Source organism: Gopherus evgoodei, chromosome 7 (assembly GCF_007399415.2).
Source record: "Gopherus evgoodei ecotype Sinaloan lineage chromosome 7, rGopEvg1_v1.p, whole genome shotgun sequence".
In the NCBI taxonomy this organism is placed as follows: Eukaryota; Metazoa; Chordata; order Testudines; family Testudinidae; genus Gopherus; species Gopherus evgoodei.
The window spans coordinates 20,838,664-20,857,538 of record NC_044328.1 but is presented as its reverse complement, the minus strand read 5'-3'; the positions used below and the strand labels follow the sequence as shown (position 1 = coordinate 20,857,538).

The following is an 18,875-nucleotide window of genomic DNA, read 5'->3' as shown; positions in this document are numbered from 1 at the left end:
TTGTATGAATTCAACTCATGGGATTTCAGGTCTATTGAATTAAAATGTGAACCCAAACCCTAGTTCTGATTTGGCTTCAGACTGTTTGTTAAACCTAATGCATAATTGAATACCATCTCTTTGGTTACTGTTCAAATAAGTGAGGACTACTGAATTTCACCACCCTTCAATGAAGCTGTTGTTTCTTTTCCATCTAGGTGGCAGTTGAGACTCGAGCAGTGATAGCGTGGATGGAAAAAAATCCATTTGTACTAGGTGGCAATTTACAAGGAGGAGAACTGGTTGTTGCATACCCATATGATATGGTCAGGTCTACATGGAAAACTCAGGAGCACACACCTACCCCTGATGACCATGTATTTCGGTGGTTGGCATATTCATATGCCTCTACTCACCGACTAATGACAGATGCCAGAAGGAGAGTATGCCATACAGAGGATTTCCAGAAGGAAGATGGGACTGTTAATGGGGCCTCATGGCATACAGTTGCTGGAAGTAAGTGTCTGAAGAAACTTTGCCTACGATTCATTGTAGAATAAGTGTGTCAAATGCTATAACACTGTAATTGTATGGTACTTGTCACACAATCAATGGCAGGTGAACACCCACACTGAGAGAAGAATATACCTTAATGAAATTTGCCATTTTGTGTTTCATAGGATGTCCATGGATTGACAGAGTGTCAAAATATCCTTGCAAATACCTCATTTACTGATGATGTTTTCCAAAGGTGTGCATGTCAGACCTTATTTATTAAACACATTTAAAAGTTGCCTGTCACAGTGAGCTACATCAAGTGTCATATGGTCCATTCCAAAATTAAAATTGATCCAAAAGAACCAGCCAGACCAAGACAGGAAGGAACTTACCAACCTTAAGCATGTCACTCCACCATCAAAATATTCCATCCCCTTAAAAAAGATGGAAGAAAAGAGGAGTAGCAAATGCCACAATCAAAGGAGTAGCCCCAAAATGGTCAATGAAGAAATCAGCGAACAATTCCAGTGGCCTTATGTTGAGAAAGTCCTGGGCTTCAACTTGGTCAGTGCTCATTGAATTTAGGAGCAGATCTACCCCAGTTGGCACTAACTGAAAGGTAGAAACATACAAGAAATGTTGTTATTCAGGTACTACTGCCCAGTTTTATAAAGGACTTTATATATTGTACTAAAACATTGAATTGCACCCATGGGCATTTCAGCAGCCGGAAGAAAAAACAAACTGAATGACTCATACCCATATCCCTTGCTTCTATCAAATGGAGCAAGAGAGAAGTTGCACTAATCAGTGGTTGCAGCCTATGGATCAGTTTTAAGGGAAGATTAGGAGCCCTTACAATAGTAATTGGCCTCAACCACTTTTTGGATGTGCTCTTAAATACCCAGTCAGATTCTTAGCAGGTTACACTCCACTGATGTTCCAGCCTCCTGCCAAAATCTTCATTTCTAAAGCAATGAGTTATCTGTAGGGTTAATGTGGGGGCTGTGGATGTCTGTGTGTCATCTCTTAAATGTTGGCATTAAGTATGACAACAATAACAACTATAAATAGATACAAGTATGTGGTTTTACATGCCATTTTCTTTATTAGAGCTCTTGGTCTTGCTTGTTATGTACAGCCATTCTCACCTGGGTTTGGTTCACAGCTGTGTCACTTTCCTGCTGGGTGACTTTGGGCAAGTCTGTGTGCCTCAGTTTCCCCATCTGTAAAATGGGAATAAGGATACCTCCTTTGCAAAGTGCTTTGAACTCTGCTGATGAAAGGTATTGGAAGCTACTTTTATTGCTTTCACATTGGATCAGGCAAAGTTAATTTTGGCTGACACTGAAGCCAAACAGAAACTTATTGGACTTTAAAATATTTTTTACTATGTTAAAAACAACTGCAGAAATTCAGGGGAAGAGCTGTTGAACTGTCCACATCACAGAAACAGTTCCTGCAGTAAATGTCCATGAATTATGCAAATTCTGAAAACTTGGAAAGTTGACTGCCTAATTATTGAATTTGACTTTAGTTTTCTTAAATGCTGTATAAACCTGATTATGAATCGATACAGTCAGCCTTATCTTTGTCATCTCACTAACAGCTATAGCATTAATTAACAGGCTACAGCATAGATGCTGAGTAGTATATGATTTCTTAGTAACAATTATATGATGAATTTGGTTCACTGAATTTGTTTTGTTCCTATATGATGCTTCACATTATTTTTAATATTCTGTTTTCTGATGTTATAATGAAGTCTCTGGGTTTGTTTTGTGAGGAGATTACTAAAATATTTTTTCTAGTTTTCTTCTTTACACCCTTAGCACTGGACTGGGATTCAGGAAACCCAGCTGTGTCACTTTCCTGCTGGGTGACTTTGGGCAAGTCTGTGTGCCTCAGTTTCCCCATCTGTAAAATGGGAATAAGGATACCTCCTTTGCAAAGTGCTTTGAACTCTGCTGATGAAAGGCACTATATAGGAGTTAGGTATTTAGGAATAAGCTGACAATTACTAAGGAGACTAGTGAAAATGGTTTAAGTTAATCATAAAACAAAAAAAAACTAAATTGTTTTTAACAATTAATATCAAAATCCTCATTAAGCAGAGACATGACCCGAGTTGCTACATTCAACTCCAAACCCAGATCAAAATTGCCTCTGATTTGAGGGTGAGGAGTTACTTGTCTGCTCTGTCGACATTATTTCTACCTAGTCACAGATTTCCACATGGGCTCTTCTCTCAATTATTCCTCTTTTAAGCCCCACAGTTGCAATAGTTATTCATTCTTAAACAGCTGTTCATGTAAGCTCTGTTCCCAAAGTGACATTCCTGAAAATTGCCCAGGGTCTGCTCTAACTTACCCTCATGACATCCAGTGGGCTTCTCCACAGCCCAAAGTAGCTGAATTCAAAGCTGTTCAGCACCCTCCCAGCCCCCAGTCATGCCCTTGGTATGACCCTACACTGGGTATTGTGAAGGAGCTGGTGTACATAAACCCTGCACTGAGAGAGTTGCCCAGAAGCTGTCTAACTCCTTTATACCACCAATGTCCCTGGAGGTGTAGTAAGCTGACTCTAAACAGCTTCTGCAAATATCAAATGCCTCAGCATTTCTTTGGTATTTAACTACATTATTCCCTGTTGCACACCATGGGCTGCCATGAAAATGATCTTGTCAATCAGTCTAAAAATAACATCCAAGCAACATATGAATCTTATCTTTGATTTCCAATGCTGGATTTGGGCATCAGACAATATATGGAGAGTTCCTCTTGACAACATTAAGCCAGTATTTGAAGGAGACATGTGGAAACAGAGCAATTACTGTGTAACACAAAACATTTTACCATAAATTAGCCAGGATGAAATACGATATGTGAAGAGAAAAAGTGTTTGTGAGCATTTCTCAAATGGAAAGGAATCAGGCTTCTGCAGAGCAGCATATGCCAGCGTCTGAAATTTTAGTCTTTCCCCATCAACAAACATAAAAAAATTAACATTTGTGTTATATAATCCTCTTACTCTGCTTCCAGAAGGCACTGAGGGCTCATTAAATACTTGACTGCTGCTGCATAATAATTGGATTGATTGGATCTTTTTTTTTATTCTCTTCAATCAGATATACTTGGTGAATGTATTTCCTGATAATCTTTGCCATTAGGAAAGAAATCAGTTAATGATCATTAATGAGCAATTTTCTTCTTAGCCTTAAAATATTATTTTAATTATCAATTTGTTTGGATAATGAGAAATTAATCTTCATTCCTTCCTTCCCCCTGCATTCAGCCTGGCCATTGAATTGTGTTATCTGTGTTAGTTTGGAGAATGTTAATAAATGAAATTCCCCAAAGGGAGATTCTTCTGAGAATCAGCAGATAAATGGGAAAAATGGAAATGGATTGAAAGTCTTCATCTACATACAGACTTCCCCAGTGCTCAGGGGAATCTGGGCTTTAGAATTTGGCCCATTACAGAGACTGGAGTTAGCTGGGAAATGTGGACACAGATTGGAGCTTCATCAAAGTTCAGGGGTGATTGGTTAGGACATATCGCTAATGGACATCTTTATTAGGAGACAACGATACTAATTCTGATCTTTTGCAGGAGCCTGTATAGGAAACAAAAATGCAGCCCATAGTTCTCTCACAGGGCCAGGCTCTATACATGGAATAGGTCACTCAGTATTTACAGGTGAAAGGACACCAAGCATAACCTGTACGGCCTTAACTCTTCTCTATTCCCTTATCATATATATGATGTCCTCATATGTACTACTTCTGTAGGAAAATATTTGTACTATTGACAATCCTGTTTATTGTTTATAACTAAAAACCAAAACCACACTCACTCTGCATATGGTCATTTAAGAATGGTATAAATGAGCATATTGCCCCCACACCAGTGCTCACTGGTATCAAATGACCGTCCTTCTTCAATACAGTGTAGCTACTGAATGGTCTACAAGAGTTTTCATAGCTCTAGGGAAAATACTCTGCTGCTGACCCCTCTGAGTTAAAATCTGCACTATATCAGCAATTGTGTTTCTGTGGAAAATTACAGGAAAAAGATGGCCTTTGTGATAGCTAAGTCCTTCCCCCATTTAGCTCTTTGATGGTGAGGACCATGAGAAGAATTCAGCTCTCAGTTTTACTGATGTAGATGAAGTCAGTGGAGTTACTGAGACTTCCAGTTTCAATGAGAGTAGAATTTGGACACTGGACCTTGAACTGTACTTGGAATTGGAATGGCAGCCTATGTAAAAGGTGAAGAATTGGTATTTGCTCTTGTCAGTACATTCCACTTAGCAGAAAGGATGCTGCCTGCTGTACCGTTTAGAGTTTGTGATCCGACTGTCTGGGTTAGGCCAAGATATGTTGTGTTGCAATGATCCTGACTGGAGGAGACAAAGCTTGGAACACTCTAATTGGGGCATCAGAAGGGAAGAACATAATGAAAACTGACATTTCTGGGAATTGCTACTATATGGACATCTAGGCTTAGTTTAAGAGTCCATTAGCATTTAAGAGCCCATAAAGTTTAACACTTCCTGGACAACTGAAGAACATACATCTCAGTAGAAGGTGAGGTCATATTTCCTGCTATTTCCTCCAAGTGCTTCCTCCTTTTCCATCAACATCACATCCATCTTATCTGGAATAGGCTTAACCCAACTATTTTTCATTTAGATTCCAAATTCTGTTAGACCCTGGGACAGCAAGAAGGTTACCCCCACTTTCTACAGCAAATTCTACAGAGATTAATGCTGGATGTCATTAGTGCATTGATGACAAGGTAGTCTATACTTTCACACACTCACTCAGCAGTCTCACATATATGTTGAATAAGAGAAGTGATAGGACTGAACCCTGCAGAATACTGCGACCAAGACTCCCATAGTCTTCAAGAGGCGTTCAACAAGGCTTATACTGGGGATGAGTACAGCAGCTACCTCTCTCTCTCTCTTTTTTCCATCTTGGTTTAACATGCACTGAACTACTCAGTTCCCTGTTTTAAATGGAATAAAATGAAGATGGACCTTCTTCTCTATCGGAAAGTTTAAAAAGTTTGCATCAAGTTTCATGGAGCTATTATGGCTTTACTTCTTTAGAAGTGCAACTTCGATTTTGTTTCTATTGGCACAATGTTATGAGAATCAATTAACATATTCATGACATTTTTAAAACAGCATTTTCCTGCCAGAACTGCTGTCTACTTTGTGCTATTCAGATGTTCTGCCCTTTGATTAAAGTAATCAGATCTAGTGCACAAAATAAACAAGAGCAGCCTTTTATGGTTCTAAAGCTTTTCTTATTTTATTGCATCAACAGGTATAAATGATTTTAGTTACCTGCACACAAACTGCTTTGAGCTATCCATCTATGTGGGCTGTGACAAATATCCTCATGAGAGCGAATTACCTGAAGAATGGGAAAATAACCGTGAATCCCTGATTGTTTTTATGGAACAGGTATGAGAGAGAATATAGTTTTCAGAGGTACTTACTATAATCTTGCTATTCCCCCAGGTTGCGTACAAATCACCTTCTACCTGATCCTGCAGAGACAGATGCCAAAGAGTTCAGAACTGTGCTAATTCCTATAGGAGCTCTCAGTGGGTTGCCCTCCACAGCTTTTCAAATCAGCCAATGGGATTCAGACACATATCTTCCATTAGCTTAATTATTTATCTTCCATTGGTTCTCATGCTGCTTTGGAAATCTCAACCACAGCACTTACATTGTATTAAGGGGAGAGTCCAGATTTGGCCTTTAAAATCCAGAGTGCTCCTGCTAGAAAGAAACTGAGAAACTTTGTACAAACAGGCATCATTTAAAACACTAGAAAAATCTTAATATGCTTTCTTATCCAAAGTTTTCCAGTCCTCCACACACCCCTTGTGATCTCACAAGGCTAATATGTTTCAGTTCTGTTTAGTAAAACCCTGTCTGGTAGCTAATTCTTTCACTAAAGGTTTCACTTATGATCTGTGTTTTGAATTATGAACATTTTTGGCATTTATCATAGAAACTTTACCCTTCAAAATTACTAGCAGAATTTTTTTAAACATCAGACTATTTTAGTTTAAGTGGACAAAATAATGAAGCATGTTAAAATTTTACCAGAGTGCAGTGCTTGATTACAATCACATGAAAATCCCTTCGACTTGCTACTTTTAGTTGTTTTATCGGGTTCTCTCTTATATTCATAACTGTAGAAGTTCTAAAAAAAAGTAAAGTCAAAAGTGGCTGATGCCTAGAAAGTTAATTTTATATTGATAGTGATATTTCAAAACTATATTATTTGCAAAGAAGATTAAAAAAAACCCTAACCGATGCTGTTAACATACATGTATTTTATATGCTTTGAGAATGTATGCCATCTTACCTACTGCAATACCAAACATAGGGAGAAGACTTTTACATTTTACATTTGAGGGAAAAAAATGTTATTTTTAAATTTGGGGATAGATTAATTATATCTTTCATCTGAGATTTCTGGCGGAAGAGAACATAGTCATTAATGATTTGCTTTCTCATGCAGATGTGACTGTTTGATGATTCTGTTGTATTTGCTTTTCACTGTTATGTAATAGGTATCCATTTATTTGTTCCATTACTAGGTTCATCGGGGCATCAAAGGCCTGGTAAGGGATTTATCTGGAAAGGGAATTCCAAATGCCATTATTTCAGTAGAGGGTGTTAACCACGACATTCGCACAGGTAAAAAAAAAAAGAATGCTGCATGCTGAACCATCTGTACCATCTAACCTTCTGGGTTAGGCTAGGATATGGTGCATTGCAGTGGCCGAGCTGAGGAATAAGGGAGGCCTTACTCCCGTGGGTGGCCAAGTGAGGGCTGTGTCTGTCTAGCCAAAAGTAATTAAAGCACCAGTTCACAATAGCACAGAGTGCTTCTGTGGTTATTAATCATTAAGGGAACATAAAAGATTTAGAGGTCTGGTTTGAAAAGAGTGAAAAGGTGAATCAGCTGTTATAGGAAGGGAGGAACCTCATGCTCTTCAGAGGTTTTCCATTCCACCTTGCACGCTTGGTGGAATCTCCACAGAGTTCAGTGCGGCCCAGTGGGAGGCTTACTCCCTGAAGGATGAATTGCATTCACAGAGAATTGCTGGACCAGGTTTCTATTAAAAAAAGAAAGTTAATAAATGTGTGTGTTCAGTATTTTCACAGTATTGATTAAGCAAATCTGAGTGAGCAAATTCAGAATGCACCCAGGGCTATTCAGAGGAAGTTAGATCAAACAGTTGGACTTTCCCAAAGTACTTTTGAACTAGTTTAGTAGTAGTAGTAGTAGTATTGCAGTCATGCCTAGGGCACCTAATCATAGACCAGTGTCCCTTTGTGCTAGGTGCTGTGCTAATACAGATCACAGAGGTGGTCTCTGCCTTGAGGAACTTACAGTCTATGATGAGCGACAACAAACAGATGATGGACACCAGGAAATGATGACACAGTAATGATTAGCATAATAGACAGTGGTCTCAGCACACTAACTGCTTAAGAGTTGTCAGGATTTTTGTAGGCATCACAACAGAAGACCATTTTATGGAGGAATTTGAAAGAGGACAATTAGATGGCTTTGCCGATGTTTATGGGGAGCTTTGCCCAAGTGTGAGGTACACCATAAGAGAAAGCATGTGTATGTTTGAAAATTTAACAAGTGGGTGAGGAAAACTGGCATCATGGGCAGAGCAAAGGTGAGGGCTGATTTTTGATAGCATATGAGAGATGGTAGGTAGGATGGGGCTAGCCTCTGTAGAACCTTGTAAGTGAAGTGAATAGTTTGATCTGGTAGATAGCAGAGAATCAGTGGTGGGATGCAAAAGGAGAAGTGATGTGATCAAAGAAACAAACCAGGAAAATAATCTTTTCAGCAGCATTTTGAATGGATTTAAGTGGGGGCAAGATTTCATTTATCAAGACCAGGGAAGAGGATGTTGCTGTAGTCAAGAAGTCAGATGATGGTGACGAGATAAGAGTTTTAGCTGTGTGGCTGTAGAGGAAAGGCCAGATCTCGGAGATTATGCTGGAAAATACGGAAAAATGTTGATGTCTTTGATAGAATATCTAGAGAGAGGGCTGAAAAGAAGATAATATTCAGGTTATACACCAGAGTGATAGGGAGGATGATGGTCCACATTCACTGAAAAAGGGGAGGGAGGCTGGTGGGAAAGTTAAGAGCTCTGTTTTGGACATGTTGAGCTTAATCTGGTGGCTGGAGATCCACAAAGAGACATAAAACAGGCTGAGATTTTAATTTGAACAGAAAGAGAAAGGACCAGAGTGGAGAGGTAGATCTGTGAGTTGTTTGCATTGAGATGATAGGGAATAGCATTAGCTTTGATGCTGAAAAATATAATTCTTGCAGAGAGCACCTCTAAACCAATACCAGTAAGATTCTATCAATTTCAGAAATACCATATGCAGAGGTGGTAATTTTGAGAACAAATGTAAGGATATGATGGCTATATACTCAATCATGGGCCGCTCCAGGCCCCAGCATGCCAAGCGTGTGCTTGGGGTGGCAAGCCGCGGGGGGCTCTCTGCCGGCGCCGCTAGGGCAGCCTGCGGAGGATCCACTGGTCCCTCGGCTTCAGCAGACCTCCTGCAGGCGTGCCTGCAGAGGGTCTGCTCGTCTTGCTGCTTCGGCAGACTGTCTGCAGGCAAGCCACGGAAGGCAACCTGCCTGGCGTGCTTGGGGCGGCAAAATTCCTAGATTCGCCCCTGTACTCAAGGGTTGGTTTGGTATTAGAATGAGGGAAAGCAATTGGCAATATGGTATACTGGGTATTTCATTATCTACCCATCATTGAATGTAAGATCTGCTTGTACAGTTATCAAGGCCGGCACTTCCATTTAGGCGACCTAAGTGGACGCCTAGGGCACCAGGATTTGGGAAGGTGGCAGACTGCTCCGGTGGACCTCCCACTGGTGTGCCTGCGGAGGGTCCGCTGGTCCTGCTGCTCCAGTGGAGCATCCGCAGGCACGCCTGCGGGAGGTCCACCGGAGCCGCGGGACCGGTGAGCAGCAGAGCGCCCCCGTGGCATGCTGCCGTGCTTGGGGCGGCAAAATGGCTAGAGCCGGCCCTGCTCCTAGGGCACCAAAAACCCTGGCGCCGCTCCTGACAGTTATATGACATAATTAAGCAGTGGGAGGCTATGGAATACCAGGAACTCCAGCAGTTTTAGGTAAGCAACCTCGGAGTCTCCGATATCTACTATTTTAGGTTAGTTGACTCAATAATAAATCTCAGCAAATTTAGCTCAGTTATGATAAGTTTTATTTCAACTTTACTATGTCTCTGCTGTGAGAGAAAACATTGAATTGCAGATTATTAGTAATGCAATTATGACTTCCTTATATATTTCAAAATGGGGCCACTGGGAAACAAAAGAGGGAATGAAAATAATCAGTTGTTTTTCCACTGACTTGGAAGGCTGTCATAAACTGTAGGTTGTATTACTCTGGTAAATGTTTGCTGGGAACTGAATAAATTCAATGAATGATTAATCCAATCCCTCACTATACTGGGTTACATTGGATACCACACTGGAGAATAGTGGATGATTTAGAGAAAATGCAAATGTGAGCGCATATGGAGAAGAATCCCAGATGAATGTATAATAATACAATTATGGAAGACCCCACAATCTGCTCTGTAAACACTCATGGACTTGGAGGAAGTTTGGGTGCAGATCTGAATCAGAACTGTTTGGTTCAGGTTCACTGCTAACTATTAATAATAAAAAGAGAAAGTGTAATTGTTATTCTTTTCCATAATCTGGGAAGTGTAAAAGTTGAGACTTTTATTTATGGATGGAAACATAGAACTTCTATCTTGCCTTACATTAAATAAATAAAGGGTACGGGCTGTCATTTGTCTTTGAAACTAGAAATTTTATGGGGTAACTACTAAGCTAAAATGATAAATATAACTGCAGAGAAAAAAAATAAATTTTCTTTCTTCTATATCTGTTTAAATTGGGACTATTTTCATTGAAGCAATAGATTTGCACTGGGTCAAAATTGGTTTAAATGAGTAAAATCTCAGCAACTTTCTTTACCTTTCTAAGTTTTGCTTTAAAATGGATTATAACTATTATGTTTTTAAAATACCTGCTATTTTCTGATATGTAAACGGAATCAACTACCCTATTAAGCAGGTAAGAATTATGTCTACAATAAGCTTTCTATTAATATTTACTTGTTCCAGGAAATGTCTCCTCTTCCTTCTCTAGTGTAGAAAGAACCTTCTGTTACTTTCACTTAGTGGTACAATATATCTGATGGGAGTGACACTGTGCTGGTAATATTAATAGGCTAATTGAAATGATTAATTTTGTGAGACCAAGAGCTTGAACACGTTGTTCTTGCTGCACATACAACTATTGATTGGGCAGAGGTGATGATATGGTGTTATGGTTACAGGTGAACTGTGCTCTGTCAGCTGACCCTGGGAAATAAGTTCATTAGTTGGATCAACAAACCCATTTGGACCTCTGTTCATTTTTCAAAGACCAGGTAGCAGAGGTCATTGGATATTCTCTTATTGAGATATAAAATTAGAAAGTTATTTAGGGCCTGATTCCAATGACCTTATTAATGTTAAGTAGCACCTTGCTCCTCTTATTATTCCATTGGCTCCTTGGAGTGGTGGGGTTCACACATCCCCATTATCCAGGGCTGTGTATTCTAGCCCTTAGTGTTAGGCGCACCGTCCTGAGGAAAAAGTGCAGCAGCCCAAGAATAGCTTTGGGAGGCATAACGTGTCAGAGGCCCCTTTCTGAGGTACAGTTCCCTCTCTGCATCCTCTGTGTTCCAGGCCTTGACCAGCAGCAAATTGCAACACCACTTATGCCAGCTCAGCTGGGTTGACTAGTCTATTGCGGGGGTGGGGGGAGCTAAGACCCTGTCTGTTCCCTGTTCCAGGGCAGGGAAGGGAGTAGGTGAGTACACTATGCCCACTTACCTCTGCATGCCTAGATACAAGGTCTGGGTAGCTCATATAGAGGCGTAAGGATGGCAGGGGTATATTTTAATGGATTTGTGGATACCTCTCTTCCCATTCACAATCCCACACCGTCTCTCCTTCCATAAACAATCAGAGAACATCCTTGTAGCAATTCCAGCCAGTGCTGTCATGAAAAGTAACTTTGGTAAACCACTTCATGGATTTTTAGCTGTCTCTTAAAACATTTAGCAGCAGGAAATAAGGAAGAAAAGTCAGCACTGCATGTCCAACTACCTTTCAGCAGACCCCCACTAAAAGCTCCATGGACAAGCTGTGGCCCAAAGACTGCTGTTTTAAGAGCCTCTGATGTATATAAGATCTAGCCCATAACAGGGACTCAGTGTCAAGCACAACCTACACTGCTATCAGTTCTGGAAGGGTTGATGATTTCTTTGAAATTAAAATGGAAGTGGGATATTTCCCAAGTAAAAAGACCATTTTGTCTCTGGCAACCTGCCACACGTGCAGCAAACAATTAGTGTTTTACTAAACTCAAAGCTTTTGGTTTATGGTGAGCCACATTTTCTGGTTTTGTTTCATATAGTTTCACACCCAACTTTTGAGCACCAAATGTCAAAGTGAAACTCAAAATTGCAGTATTTCTCTCTCTCGCACCTATCACCACAGTGCCTAGGTTTTGCATAGTTTTCAAACAAACCATACATTAACTCAAGTTTGCATGAAACTCTCATAGAAAGCTTTTTTTCAGAGAATCTGATAAAAATTTCAGGGTTTGTTACACCATCCAAAACAAAGAATTTGCACCTAACATTTCTCTCTAATTGTTCAGAGATTTTATTTTAGTGGGTTAACTAATAATACATTATCTTGAAGAACTGCTGGCAGTTGCTAGTACTCAACTATTTATGGGCATACACCATCATTCCTTGGGCAGGCAAATTAACTTCATAGTAGGGCCCTTTGTTGATAATAAAGCATTGAGATAGATCTTCCCTTGATGTAAATTAGAATAACTCCACTGACTTAATGGAGCTACACCAGTTGAAGATCTGGCCCATTATCATTTATTCCTCCTAATTTTTATATTATTATCTGTCACATTGTTAACAAGATCAAGGTGCCTTCGGGAGTCTATTTACATATATTAATTTGATTATCTTTCTAGTATTGTTGTCATTTTAACTGGAGTACACTACCTCTTTGTTTACCAAAGTACCTCTTAATATTCTCTAATCCCCCTGTATTTTTGATCACATAGCTCTACCATCTGTGCAGGAATTTTTGATGTAGTCCATTTAGCCCAGAGAATGAAATCTCTTAGTACTCTGAGATTAAATGATGGGTAACAGGAACAGACTCTTGAAATGAACTCTACTTGTTTTAAAACAGAAGAGAGCTAAATAGTTTGTATTTAGCTCTATAATTATTTCCTGGTGGTGGCTGAATGTGTAGCTTCTTTTATAGTATTTCTCAAGCTATGCTAAAATATATGACAAATGCTTGTCAGAAATGTGTGGCTGCACCAACGGGTAATTGTGTTGTTAGGCACAACCTTGTACAAAGTGTATTGCATAAACTGCACCACCACTGCAATATCCTATGAGGTACTGTGGTCAAAATTTCCTTTGTTTCCTATTGCTCCAGAGAAGTAAGTAATTTGCTGATGGCCTCTACAGCACCAAAGTACCAGAGGTGGATTACAGTTATGTGGGGCCTTGGGCCAGAGCAGCTGGGGGCTCCTCCCCACCCCTTCCCATTTTCCAGGGCCCCACAATTGGCCAGGACCCCTGGCACGGGCTCCATTGGCCCAGTGTCTAATCTGCCACTGCAAAGTACGGCACCCTTCTGCACCAGCATAGCGGTGCTGGCAGAGTCAGTCTACACTATTCCCCACCCACTTGATCTGGGAGAAAATATGCTCAATTACTCTGTGCATCTGGAACCAAGGTGGATTCTCAGGGCCAACCCCAAACCAGCTCTAAGTTCCTATGGTGGACACTACACCAGTACAGGACAGGCACAGTGAAGCAGAGCTCCATCATAATCCCACCCCACCTGACTTGCCCCCTACTCCCAAGAAGTGCACAGTAGCCAGATAGCAGCAGAGAATATGGCCCATCTCTTCTTTTAAAACACTCTCAAACTGGTTGGTAGAAAAATGAGCAGTCTTTACTATGCGAGAAGTAACTTGCCCAGGTATGTCAGTTATGTACTCTTTCACAGTAACGCCTGGAGATGATTAGCACTGGTTTTTTGTTTGTTTTTTTGCTGATTCCCGCTATGTCAAAGCATGATGCCTAGCTTATCCAGCCCCCAATATACAATTTTATACCTTTACATAGATGCAAGGAGTGAAGCTCTAACACAGTCTGTCTTATTCCCAGCATACAACCTTTTCATCTTAATTGTCTTTCATTTTAGCAACATTGTCACCCAGGGGCAGGACCAATAATACTAATGTCATTTCACATGAGCATTACAATAACTCTTCCTGTGGGAGATGTCACGTTTCTTCATGTATATATAGTATTACATCCTAGAAACCCTTGAAAATGCACTCCTACAACTCAGCAGGCTTTACTAGGGTAAACTGTAAAACAAATACGATTTTACAGCAAGAAGCTGTTTCATCCCCTTTTCCAATCCACTGCTAAACATATTTGCTGCTTAAAATAACATCACTAGAAGACCAAAGAATGTCCAGATTATTGGGTAAAGGGCATTAAGCCATGAATATCTTTTGTAAGGAAAATCATTAAGGCCCTGATTCAATGAGGAACTGAAATATGTGCTTTGCTCTATCCATGCAAGTAGTTCAATGGATTACAAGGGGACTACTCATGTATTTAAAGTGAAGAATGTGCTTAAGTACTATGCTGAAAATCATGGCCTAAATTACATATGAAATTGCTCTCGGTCAATGAATTGATATTATACAGAAAAAACATGATAGCTGTATGAAAGGACCCCCAAGTGGCAAATCAAGAAATTATTGTGAGTGTATTTTAATTCAACAAAATATCAAACTGTTAAGATCAAATTTAGTTTGGCTGATGGTGTTGGGAAATAGGTTATTTTAAACCCTTCTCTCAGCCCTGTGTATCTCTCACCTGTCCAGAGAATTCTGTTTGGGAAATCAGTACTGTTTTTTCTTTACAGTTATAGAAAATTAGGATGGGAAATGAAAACTAATGGATTTTTCATGGTGGTATTTTGTTTTCATTGGCAGCTTCATTTATATTTCCAAGGTGAAGGCTACATAATCACACATGGGAGCAACCAGGCCCATGTTACTTTTCCAAATTGTGACTTAACTCAGAACAAGCACATCTAATTTTTTTTTCCATTTAAAGGTCATTAAAAAGGCTCCAAAGAAGGAATGGTGTTTTGCTTAAAACATACTGTTATTGAAGCAGGGCATTGTTAAGCAAATGCTACATATGCCATGGGCCAGATTCCTGGAGCCTGTTCTACTGCTTTGTGTTGCTCTGGTGACACAAGATAACTAGCAGACCAGGCCACCTGCTTGGTGTAGGGGAATCCTTGGGTGAAACAGAGCCAGTGTAGCTAGGCCTATACAGCTCCTCTCATGGCCCCCAGTGTTGGGATGTGGCTGGGGAACAGGACATGACTAGAACTCCACTATACTCCAGCAATTCTTGAGTGTGCGTGAGATCTGAAGGCTGTTTCAGCTTGTTCCTGGAGCCAAATTGCCACTCAGGTGATTCCCAAAATTGGTGGGAAAGAAGGTTGTAAAGAAGGAATACAGCCACCTTTGGTGCCCCACTTCTTTCTGAGACTGGTACCAACCACAGCCAAGGGGAGGTTAACTGGACATGAGGCTCAAGTCCTATATGTATAACTTCAGGCCACACTCCTAACATAGACCTTTATAGTAGATAAGTGTTGACAATTCTGTCAAAAGAGCAATGGTCTGAAAATCTTCTTTTCTGATTTCTTTAACAGCGAGTGATGGGGATTACTGGCGTCTCCTGAACCCAGGAGACTATGTGGTCACTGCAAAAGCGGAGGGCTATACCTCTTCCACCAAGAACTGTGCAGTAGGTTATGACATGGGAGCCACTCAGTGTGACTTCACAATCAGCAAAACCAACCTCGCACGAATCAAAGAAATCATGGAGAAATTTGGAAAGCAGCCCATTAGTCTGTCAATCCGACGGCGCAGGCAGAGGGCTAGGCAGAGGCGCCAGCGAAGATAGACTACTTGCTCCATTGTAACATATGGCGTTTACAAGCTCTGCTAAAATCAAAACCAGTTATAGTAGTAAAAGATACATAGCCAATATTAATATGTTTTTGTCTAATCAAGGAGTTCTAATTAGTATATTTGTATTGAAGAATCTCTTGAGCTTCCAGAACCTTTTCTCCTCTGAGGTTTTAGGGCTACAGTTTTTGTTCCCTGTACACAATCCAGCTAAATGGGCGTTGGGTGGGGGGCCTATTCAGGGTGATGGAATGGAATCCTCCCCTCTGCTGTGCCAACATCACAGTGCCACTGTTTTTCAGATGTTGCTATGCTGTGGGCACCGAATTTGCGCCTTACTCACTAAAGTATCAAAACTGCACAGGAAGGTAGGATGGATTTTCAAGAATAATCCACATCAACTTGTGGGGAGAATAAACTAGAGAAATACAGAACGGCTCCTCAGCTGGTGTAAAGCAGCTGCCAAGTTGCATTGTTGATTTATACTAGAGGAGGGCCTGGCCCTACATTTTTAGTTTCCTGTCGAAATTCTAAGAAACATAACATCCCTCGTATACTTGGTAGCAAGAATGCAAGTACAATTCTGCTAAAACCATGATTATTGCTGTTAGAGCTTTGCCTTACTCAATACAGTCTTATGATTCCTGGAAAAGATGATCACCAACGTATCATTCAGAACTGAAGAAAATAAACTTCAGATAGAAAAATCTTTGGTGAAAATACATGTCTGCTATATTTAATTTATTTCTTCTTGTCAACAACTAATCTTGTACATGAAGAAAAGACAGACAAATGGTTGCAGAATCAATAATATACACTAAAAGCAATCTTCAACCCTTGCATGATAACTAGTTTTAGTCCATCCTATGGAAGCTATTCCAGACTTACTTGTTCTGTAAATATCATTAAACAACAATGCTGCCACAGCTGGGTCCCAAGGAAATAGCAGGACTCTCATTAAATTCTGTATTATCGAGATGGTTGCATTATTTATTAAGAGCATGAGTCTCTCTGTTTTATATTACTGAAGTATCCAGGGTCAAGGCTTCTTAAATTCCACTCCAAGGTGCCTTTAAATTGGGTGGTAAAGTCCCTGGATATTTCAGTTTTCTGGTGCAAATCTTGGTGCACTGTCATTTAAATTTAAAAAAGCAGAGGTTTTCAATAAATTGAATATGAGGTTAGACTCTATGATCACAATGGTCCCTTCTGGCCTTACAATCTATGAATACGTAAAATGAATAATTTAGCCCCCATGTTATTTAATTTGATGTTAAATTTTATTTATTTCACCCTCTCCTCAGCCCTTTAGTGTTCAATATGCCACAGATTTTTGTAGTGCCAACACCTAATTGCATCAGCAAAGTTGCCAAGGAAGACCTGGAGATTTTTGCAGCTAAGTAGGAGTTTTATGTGCCTGGAGAGAGATGGGGAGGAATTTGGTCAGCAGTGCAATAATTAGTAATGTTGATATTTAAACAGACATGTTTCAAAATCAGCACTCCTAGTTAAAATAAATGGGTCAGTTCACGCCACACCTACTTAATGTTTCAGGTTATTGGCAGACTCAAAGCAACATTGAATGGGCTTATACTGCGTTCACCTTTAGAAGGTTATCTTCAAAACCATAAAGATTAGAAAGGTACATCTTTAAAAGTGAAAGCCTAATTTTGAGGCACAATTCTGCTGCAAGGGTTGGATTCCATGGCAAATTCTGAGACTGTGGAATTTCAGAGTGTATGTGGTTTGGGGACTGTGGCATCTATAGTTTTCACTTTTTCTTCCCCGGTACTTACTGCTGGTATTGACTTTTGATGCTGGATCTTCAACCAAAACATTTCTTACAGGAGGCTTCCTATGTTACAAGATCAGGAGAACAGAAGGGAGTAATACAGGATATGAAGGTGCACTTACTTCTCTCAAAATACCCTCCTAACAGCCTCCGAGATGAGGAGGTTTTGTCTGGGCCAGCAGGGGAAAGAAACCCTTGGCCCTTTTAAGGATTACACCCTCCCACCTCTCTCTTCCCCATGGACTAGAGGAGAGAAGCTAGGTGGCTGATCAGTTGGACAGAAGGTTGCAGCATAACCTTATTGGCTACCAAAGGGTGCCATTCTGCACTGGGAAGAAAACTCCCTCTCCCTTCCCCTTGAGATTAGAACAGGACTGGATTTTGGGGCCTTGCTGTGGGCATCCTGCTAGTTACTTTTTGGAGCTTGGTAGGAATTTTTCCTTCACTGCCAGATTGGCCTGTGGCCAATGTGGGGGTTTTTCAACTTCCACTCAGCAGCCCAGGGACACAGTGGGTAGGTTAAGTTGTAAAATTCATTTTGTCAGGTGCCTAGTGCACATACTTGTTCAATATGGGGTCTGGTTCCCTGGTAAACCAGAACTGGAGGTGGATTAGAAGAAGACATCGCCTAAAAAAGCTGGAGAATGGAGATGGAACTCTTAATGTGTTGTACAATGAGAAGACAACCCCTGTCCCCGCTCCCTTAACCCTCAGGTGAGGGGAGGCTGATGGGGTTCCAGCAACAGTGCTGGGAACAGCTTAAGAGTGGGGGGGGCTGTTAGCAGCCCTCCCCCAGGAGATAGAAATTATGGAAGGAGGGATAACTTGCACTGGGTGGATTATTTCTGGATAATTCACAGATGTGTTTCTTAATAAAGCTGCAGCCTATTTAAACCATGTTCCTGGTGTCCTGTCTTCCTGTGCCACCCAGAACAAATATACATCTGCAGATGTGTATGTGCACAAGTACAGGAGCACGAGTCACCAAAAACTGAAGTTGGAAAGTATAAGGCAGGACTTGTTACTCTGATGCCTATGGAGATAACTAATAGTGCCTCTCTGTAACAGGAAGCCCATTATGCTCCTGCCTATCCATCCCCTTGGCCCTGCTCCTCACAGACATTCCACACTGGTGCAACTCCCATGCTCTTTGTATCCATTCTCACCACCGGTTGCCTACCGGATACAGGCTATTTACCATGGCTTGGCCTAACACAGGCCTGGTCAGCAAAAGAGTAGCAGGCTCCTACCCCTCCCTCAAAGTATTTCTTCTGCAATTAGTGAACCCCTGTCAATATGAGAATCTACATTACCAAAGGGAAGCAAAACTTATCACAGACATTCATGTCTGAGAATCAATACGCATCACCCCCCTATTTAT

At 40.6% G+C, this 18,875-nt stretch overlaps 1 protein-coding gene across 1 annotated transcript in view; it reads left to right on the top strand.

Annotated features, from left to right (window-relative positions):
• The window catches only part of CPXM2 (carboxypeptidase X, M14 family member 2), a 115,820-nt gene extending 97,437 nt beyond the window's left edge, over window positions 1-18,383 (top strand). The window contains exons 11-14 of the mRNA XM_030570797.1: window positions 198-495; window positions 5,814-5,953; window positions 7,105-7,204; window positions 15,444-18,383. Of these exons, the coding sequence (XP_030426657.1) occupies window positions 198-495; window positions 5,814-5,953; window positions 7,105-7,204; window positions 15,444-15,697 (792 nt within the window). The 3' untranslated portion in view covers window positions 15,698-18,383. The remainder of the gene's footprint in view (window positions 1-197; window positions 496-5,813; window positions 5,954-7,104; window positions 7,205-15,443) is intronic.
• Window positions 18,384-18,875: the final 492 nt, after the last annotated feature.